Source organism: Sinocyclocheilus anshuiensis, unplaced genomic scaffold, assembly GCF_001515605.1.
Source record: "Sinocyclocheilus anshuiensis isolate Anshui unplaced genomic scaffold, SAMN03320099.WGS_v1.1 scaffold78, whole genome shotgun sequence".
Lineage (NCBI taxonomy): Eukaryota > Metazoa > Chordata > Actinopteri > Cypriniformes > Cyprinidae > Sinocyclocheilus > Sinocyclocheilus anshuiensis.
Window position 1 is genome coordinate 926,557 of NW_015544250.1, and position 8,627 is coordinate 935,183.

General features: G+C 37.1%; 1 protein-coding gene across 1 annotated transcript in view; it reads right to left on the reverse strand.

Moving 5' to 3' along the window:
• Window positions 1–877: 877 nt before the first annotated feature.
• The window catches only part of LOC107697847 (protein phosphatase 1 regulatory subunit 14C-like), a 19,454-nt gene continuing 11,704 nt past the window's right edge, over window positions 878–8,627 (reverse strand). The window contains exons 2-4 of the mRNA XM_016498695.1: window positions 4,046–4,129; window positions 2,827–2,859; window positions 878–1,359 (exon numbers count right to left, since the gene is read on the reverse strand). Coding sequence (XP_016354181.1) covers window positions 1,285–1,359; window positions 2,827–2,859; window positions 4,046–4,129 — 192 coding nt within the window. The 3' untranslated portion in view covers window positions 878–1,284. The remainder of the gene's footprint in view (window positions 1,360–2,826; window positions 2,860–4,045; window positions 4,130–8,627) is intronic.

Below are 8,627 nucleotides of genomic sequence, written 5' to 3' on the forward strand. Positions count from 1 at the left end.
CCAACAGCTATTAAAACCAGTCGGCTGCTTAAAGGAACACTCCACTATTTTTGAAAATAGGCTAATTTTCCAACTCCCCTAGAGTTAAACAGTTGAGTTTTACCGTTTTCTTATCCATTCAGCCAATCTCCGGGTCTGGCGGTAGCACTTTTAGCTGTAGCTTAGCATAGATCATTGAATCTGATTAGACCGTTAGCATCTTGCTCAAAAATGACCAAAGAGTTTCTATATTTTTCCTATTTAAAACTTGACTCTTCTGTAGTTACATCATGTACTAAGACCATGGGTGCAGCAGGCACAATGATATTACGCAGCGCCTGAAAATAGTCCCCAGCATGTTCCCTGTGCAAGCAGGCGATCACGTTGGTTATGTTGATGGAAGTTAGCCTATTTTCAGGCGCTGTGCAATATCATTGCGCCTGCTGCACCCATGATACGGCAGCAAAGTTTCTTGATTATTACGCCGGAATGAGAGTATAGTTCCTAGCCATATCGTCCTAGAAATCGCAACTTTTCATTTTCCGTCGGTCTTAGTACACGATGTAACTACACAAGAGTCAAGTTTTAAATAGGAAAAATATAGAAACTCTTTGGTCATTTTTGAGCGAGATGCTAACGGTCTAATCAGATTCAATGATCTATGCTAAGCTACAGCTAAAAGTGCTACCGCCAGACCCGGAGATCGGCTGAATGGATTCGAAAATGGTAAAAGTCAACTGTTTAACTCTAGGGGAGTTGGAAAATGAGCCTATTTTCAAAAATAGTGGAGTGTTCCTTTAAGAACAAATACCAAAAATGGATGTTACTTCAGCAGCTTTACTTAAAATAAAAATAAATTAATTAATTAATAATAAAAAAAACACGTAAAATATATTTAATAGGCTATATAAAATAGCTTTGTAGTCGGTTGTGGTTCATAAAAATAGTTGTAATACTGCACCAAAACGTGTAATAATGTGTTGGGCCTGTAAGACCCTTTGAGAGGTTGAGGACAGGAACATTAGACTGTCCCGAGCGGCTGCTGAGATTGTTTGATTGTGTCCCGGATTAACTTTGCACTCTTGGATTTATTGTCGGATCTATGGGAAATGGATGACTCAATTTAGGTGTACTGAACAAAGTCAAGGTCCTTGGAAAATGAACTCTAGCATATTGATTCTGGGCCAGAAATGAATCCTGGGATAGCGAATCCTTGTGGGCTGTATGAGGTCGACTCTACGTTGAGTGATGGATTGTGGGATCTGTAGTACAGTTAGCTGGATTGTCGTTGGCATTTTCGAGCACTTAAAAGCTTTTCTTCTGCGGAGCACTGAGTTTTCTCATTCCTCTTATCCTGCCGAGGAGCTCGCGCACAAAGTCCTGGTGAAGAGAGAAAGGCAGAGAGAGTGAGGCAGATTGTATGTCGTAAAATTCTTCCATTCTCTTCTGCTCATTCACTGTCTGTGTGAGTGTAAAGCCTGTGGCTGTAGGTCAGCAACAACGCTTTAAGGTCATTGATTTGCAGACTATGTGGGTGGTTTTGACAGCGGCGAGCACACATACTCAAACAAGAGCACATGTTAGTGTTTAAGGGTCTGTGATTAGATTAGAGAGGATTGTGTGTGTGTGTGTGTGTGTGTGTGTTTGCTTTTCATTTAACACAAGATAATGATGGATACACTGAGTGTGTTTGTATGTGTGCACTTAGATGTCTAAAGATGAAAATTACACTTATTTTTTTATTTAAAAAAATCATTATCATTTTTTTTAAAATAAATTAATGTTTATTATTTTATTTTTAGATAATTGTATTATTAATATTGTATTAAATTGATCAAAAGTGACAGTAAAGACATTTATATTATATTTATTAATATTATATAATTAAATACTGATACATTGTTTTCAACATTGATAATTAGAAATGCATATCAGCATATTAGAATGATTTCTGAAGGATCATGTGACACTGAAGACTGGATTAATGATGCTGAAAATTCAACTTTGATTCACAAGAATCAATTACATTTTAAAATATATCCAAATATAAAACAGGTATTTTAAATTTTAATAATATTTCAAATTATGTCCATTTTTACTGTATTTTTGATCAAATAAATACAGCCTCAGTGAACATAAGAGGCTTCTTTCAAAAATTCTTACAGCCCCCAAACTTTTGAACCATATAATAAAATTAACTATTAAAAGAATTAAAAAAAAAAAAAAAAAGTATAAATATAATGGTATTAAATAAAAAATATTATAAATGTAAAATTAAATTAAATTAAAAATAAAAACAACAGAAGTACTTCCAAATTTCTATAATCAAGTAAACGTGTGTTTAAATTGGAGCAAAGGCATCTATATGTGTGTGTGGGTCAGTGGGTTATTGTGTCTGCTGTAGCTCTTATGCATTATGATTTTCATAGTGTTGTATGAATTCTTTGAACACACGTTTTCAGGTCAGTGCACTTATATGAAATCCACTAGCATGTCCTGAAGCAGTGTGTGTGTGTATGTGCATTTGTAGTAATCAAAATGCAACCTCATAAGTTACTGATATGAAGCACTCATGCGGTGAGTCATGCGAGCCACACACACTGCTTGTGAACAGCAACCAAAATTTGACTAATTATATGTATTTATTTATATGTATTTGACTACTGTTTTGTCGCAGATACATATATGAAAATATAAGGCAGCGTAATGTGGCTATAAAGTTTTTTGCTTTGTGAGTGCATTCATGATGTCTTAAAAATATTCCTTAAAATATTGTCTATGTATGCAGTTCACTAGTTTTGGAATAGAGCTGTGTGTTAGTGGCCTATATTTTAAGTTATGACTTACGTCAGTGGGCTTGTAGCAGTCTGACAGTGATTCCTGAGGGACAAAAACAGAGAGATATCAACCAACTGATACACACACACACACCAAAAACTTGTGAAGCTTCAGCACTTACAGACTTAAAATATACTAATACGTACACAGTGTGAATTCTCAGCTAGGGAATTGCAATTGCGAAGTCCTTGTTTTCATGCTTTATGTGTTTTTGCATAAATGTGCACCCTCATGGTGGCACTAAAGTTTCTTTTAAATATCTGTGATATTAAACCAGATGTTATTATTCAGCTAGCTAGTTATAAACTTGCCGACTTTAACTTTAACTAATTACTCAGCAAGATTCTCTTCATTCCAACTTAAACTAAATTAAATACTTTCAGTCTTTAAAGAAATAGTTCACCCAATGAAAATTTGCTGTAAATGTACTTGCCCTCAGGCCATCCCAGATATAAATGAGTGTGTTTCTTCAGCAAAATAGATTTGGAGAAATGTAGCATTACATCACTTGCTCACCAATGGATCCTCTGCAGTGAATGGGTGCCGTCAGAATGAGCGTCCAAACAGCTGATAAAAACATCACAGTAATCCACAAGTAATCCACATGACTCCAGTCCATCAATTAAATCTTGTTAACTTCAAACCATTGCTTTTGGATAAAATCCAATACATCTATCCGTAATATTGCTTTCTCCAGTGAAAAAGTAATCTCATCTGAATCAGGAGAGAAATATGCACAGATCAAGCACCGTTTATAAGTGAAAACAGTCCAAAATATTTTCTAAACAAATATGACAGTGAATTTTGATGTGAGAGGACAACAGGGGATGAACTTTTACACTGAGGGAAGTGTTATTATGGATTATGGACTCGTATTTTGGACAGAAGAAATGGTTTAACATTTGAACGGCTTAATGATGGATATGTTTATTACAAGCACACAGCTTCACAAGATGTTAACTGATGGACTGGAGTCATGTGGATTGCTTGTGGATTATTGTGATGTTTTTATCAGCTGTTTGGACTCTCATTCTGACGGCACCCATTCACTGCAGAGGATCCATTGGTGAGCAAGTGATGTAATGGTACATTTCTCCAACTCTGTTCCCATGAAGAAACAAACTCGTCTACCTGAGTGTGATGACATTTTTTTAGCATATTTTCATTTTTGGGTGAACTAATAAATAGAGGCATTGTCTTACAAACACAAGCTCACACAGGACTTTACCTGTAGTTTTATGGCTCTCTCATCTTCACTGTTCACCTCCAGGAGATTATCAATGTCTATCTCCACCTCTGGCATTTCCTCTTCCTGTAGAAGCAGAGATCAGGCAACATTAGTGGAAGTGAACACATCACACAGTGTGAAATCACAAATGAGATTTCTTGTGTGCCTATTTTTATAATGAATTTTGCAGAAACATCTGAAACCACCAAAAATGAAAAAGAAACCTCCAAGCAATTAATTTCCCCTCTGGGTCCTGTTCTTCATTAGAAAATAAATTCTAGCAGATTGGATGGATTTGGTTTAGATAAAATCAGCAGCCAAGTAATTCTGAATTATATGTTCATCAGGGACATTTAGGAAGCTGTCTAGAGAACATCAGGAAACAGTCTGAAGGGTACCTAACGTCATGACAGACAGAGCCACAGAGACAGGATGAGATGAGCTCTATAAATACACTCGCCTCTTTAAAGGTGAGAGAAGGAGAGGGAAGTATTTTCCATGTAGCAATCACTTTGGCTTGTTTGGCGAATGAGAGAGGTGGAATAATACACATCATCCATAATCATTATGAAACAACATTTGTCATTTCTGTCTGTGTGAGTGCCAGGGATTGTGAGTTTTTCAGCTAATTCTGATCCAAGGACAAATCTAGGATTCGCGGTCCAGATTTACCCCACATTGTGTCTGATTTTTTAAAGTGTTTTCATACACTTTAGTACAATGGCACTGATTTTTTAAAAAGTAAATAAATATACATATAACTTTTTTAATCACAAAAAGGATTACACCAATGCATTATACATTTTATATATATATATATATATATATATATATATATATTAATGCATTTCAATATTTTATAATTTTTTTACATTTGTTCGATACTTAGCATTTATTTTTAAAATTTCCTTTTATATATATATATATTTTCTAAATTGTATACAAATGTTATATATCAATTAAACACACACGTTTTTTTTTTGTATTTATTCATTAATACTTAACATTTATTTTTAACATTTCATTCTGTTTATATATATTTTTCTAAAATTATCTCAAAGGCAGATTCAGCTCTACACTCTAAAAAAAATGCTGGGTTAAATACAACCCAGCACTGGGTAAAATATGGACAAACCCAGCAAATTGGGTTGTTTTGACCCAGCGGTTGGGTTACTACCCAGAAGGTTCGGTTAAACATTTAAACATTTAACCCAACTGCTGGGTCCAAACTGTAACTTTAACTGTCCTAAAAGTGAATGTCATCCATCTAAACAAATGTGCAACCCATGACAGCTTCTCATGGTCCACGGTTAACAGCTCAGCTGAAAAAAAAGCAGCAAGATTTCTAGTTCTGCCCCCCAGATATACCAGTTACCAATCTCTGTCTCAAGCTGCACTGATGTTGTGTTTACTAGCAACTCAAACGAGCATCAGTTTAATAAACACTGCTTCCTTTCAGAGAGAACACAGAAAGAGTTTCCTCATGCCTCAAAATTCTCATCAACTTCTGCATAGACCATATAATCTGAGCTGTGTGATCATGTAAATCTGTTCAGAATGATTCTGACACTTTTTCACTTAAGACAAACACAAATGGATACACATCAATGTATATTAACACTATAAATCTGCAAAAGTAGACACACTCACATATGCACTTTCAGTGAAGACTTTGACAAATCAGCCTTTTAGTACACCAGCATGGTTTCTTTAACCTTGTTAGAGCTGTTTGTTAAAATAATGATCCAATCAGTCGCCTGCATGCTGTCAGATTGGCTCATACATCATTTACACATTCATCTACAGAATAACTAATATTTTAGACTTTTTGTCTGTGTGTGTGTTCTCTCTTTGAAAGGGAAAATAGCAAAGACGACAATACCAGCCACAAAGACTCAAGCAGATAAAGCTGAACCATCAGCAGATCAGTCAAGCCAACCGCCAAAACATGACCAATTATTTACAGACTGATCCGACATCAGTCAAGATAAGCTGACACAGAGGCCATCAGCATTCCCGAACAATCATTTCATTAGTTACATTCACACTGATGCAGATCACCAAGTCTGTAAGAAACCACCTAGCAACCACCCAGACACCTTAGCAACCACATAGCAACATGCTAAAAAGCACCCAGAACAACTTAGCAACCACATTAGCAACACCTCTGCATTGCTGTGGCTAGTTTTGCACATACAAGCACTACTGATATTTTCTTCCAGATTAATTAATAATTTATTAAAAACTATTTTATAGGGAAGGAACATTATATATAGTTTTATTAATATATGACAATATAATAATAAGTAACATTTCATTAATATAGATTATGAAATAATTTTTCAATATATTTAAATATATATTTTATCATTTTTTATTCATTTATTAATATATGTTGAATTAATATTTTTATATATTAATATTTATATATATTTTTATAAATGAATATTCATTTTGTGTGTGTGTGTTTAATTATTTATTGAAATACACATTTGTTTATTATATCTATATAATATTTGTTTATAAATATATGTATACTGTCACAATTCACTCGGGGAGCAAGGAACGAGGAAACGAGGAGTACTTGAATAACAGTCTTTAATAAACCACAGGAAAACCGAGAACAAGGAGGACATTCAACAAGTAGACCCAACAAACACTAACTGAATGGACTGGGGCTTTTAAACACAGGATAACAAGGGACTAAGGAGACACACCTGGAATCAAATTAGCAAATCAACATGAGGGAGCAAAACACACACAGATTAGTCTATAATCCTGACATAACGCCCCCTCCCGGAAGGTGCGTCCTCGCACCGTAGCAACAACAGAGGGAGGCGTGGGTGGGAACTTGGGAGGAGGTTCCAGAGGAGGACGGATATCCGGGAGGAGGCCGGCAGACAGAGACCGGGGGGGGCGACGAAGGAGGGAGGAGCCAGGGAGGAGACAGGAGTGACCCGGAGCACAGCAGGACCCAGGTCACAGCCATGATGTCGACCCACGGTGGAGCCGACGGAGGGAGGAGCCATGGAGGAGAAATGGCCACCGACTCCAGGGGGCTGACCAACGGCGGCGGAGCAGGTGGTGGAGGAGCCCGAGGCGGAGACGGAGAGCCAACGAGCCAGGGGAATAATTTATTAAAAACTATTTTATAGGGAAGGAACATTATATATAGTTTTATTAATATATGACAATATAATAATAAGTAACATTTCATTAATATAGATTATGAAATTATTTTTCAATATATTTAAATATATATTTTATATCATTTTTTATTCATTTATTAATATATGTTGAATTAATATTTTTATATATTAATATTTAATTTTTCAATATATTTAAATATATATTTTATCATTTTTTATTCATTTATTAATATATGTTGAATTAATATTTTTATATATTAATATTTATATATATTTTTATAAATGAATATTCATTTTGTGTGTGTGTGTTTAATTATTTATTGAAATACACATTTGTTTATTATATCTATATAATATTTGTTTATAAATATATGTATACTGTCACAATTCACTCGGGGAGCAAGGAACGAGGAAACGAGGAGTACTTGAATAACAGTCTTTAATAAACCACAGGAAAACCGAGAACAAGGAGGACATTCAACAAGTAGACCCAACAAACACTAACTGAATGGACTGGGGCTTGAGCCAGGGAGGAGACAGGAGTGACCCGGAGCACAGCAGGACCCAGGTCACAGCCATGATGTCGACCCACGGTGGAGCCGACGGAGGGAGGAGCCATGGAGGAGAAATGGCCACCGACTCCAGGGGGCTGACCAACGGCGGCGGAGCAGGGGGTGGAGGAGCCCGAGGCGGAGACGGAGAGCCAACGAGCCAGGGGGGTGCCGAGAAAACTCCACAAAGGCGGCGAATTCAGCTCGAGGGCCATCTCCGGACGATGGCGCTCTGCACGCGGTGTTGAGGCTGGCATCATAGAACGTGCAGAGCACGTCATCCGGATAGGTGGTGAGATGGGCCACAGCCTGAAACAGTCTGGTATGACCCTCGAGCGAATTTTCCCCCTGCTCCAGCAGGAAGAGGATGAATTCGGGGCGAAGGAGGGGATCCATAGGGGCACACAACGGAATCAAAAACACTGAGAGAAAAAACACGGAAAACAAACAGAGGGGAAAACACCGAGGTAACTGTTTGGGTCGGGTCTTCTGTCACAATTCACTCGGGGAGCAAGGAACGAGGAAACGAGGAGTACTTGAATCTTTAATAATCCACAGGAAAACCGAGAACAAGGAAGACATTCAACAAGCAGACCCAACAAACACTAACTGAATGGACTGGGGCTTTTAAACACAGTGACCCTTGAGTGAATTCTCCCCCTGCTGCAGCAGCAGGAGGATGAATTCGGGGCGAAGGAGGGGATCCATAGGGCACACAACAGAAACAAAAAACTGAGTAAAAAGAGAAACAAAACAGAGGGTACAAACAGAGGTAACTGTATCGGTCGGGTCTTCTGTCACAATTCACTCGGGGAGCAAGGAACGAGGAAACGAGGAGTACTTGAATAACACAGTCTTTAATAATCCACAGGAAAACCAAGA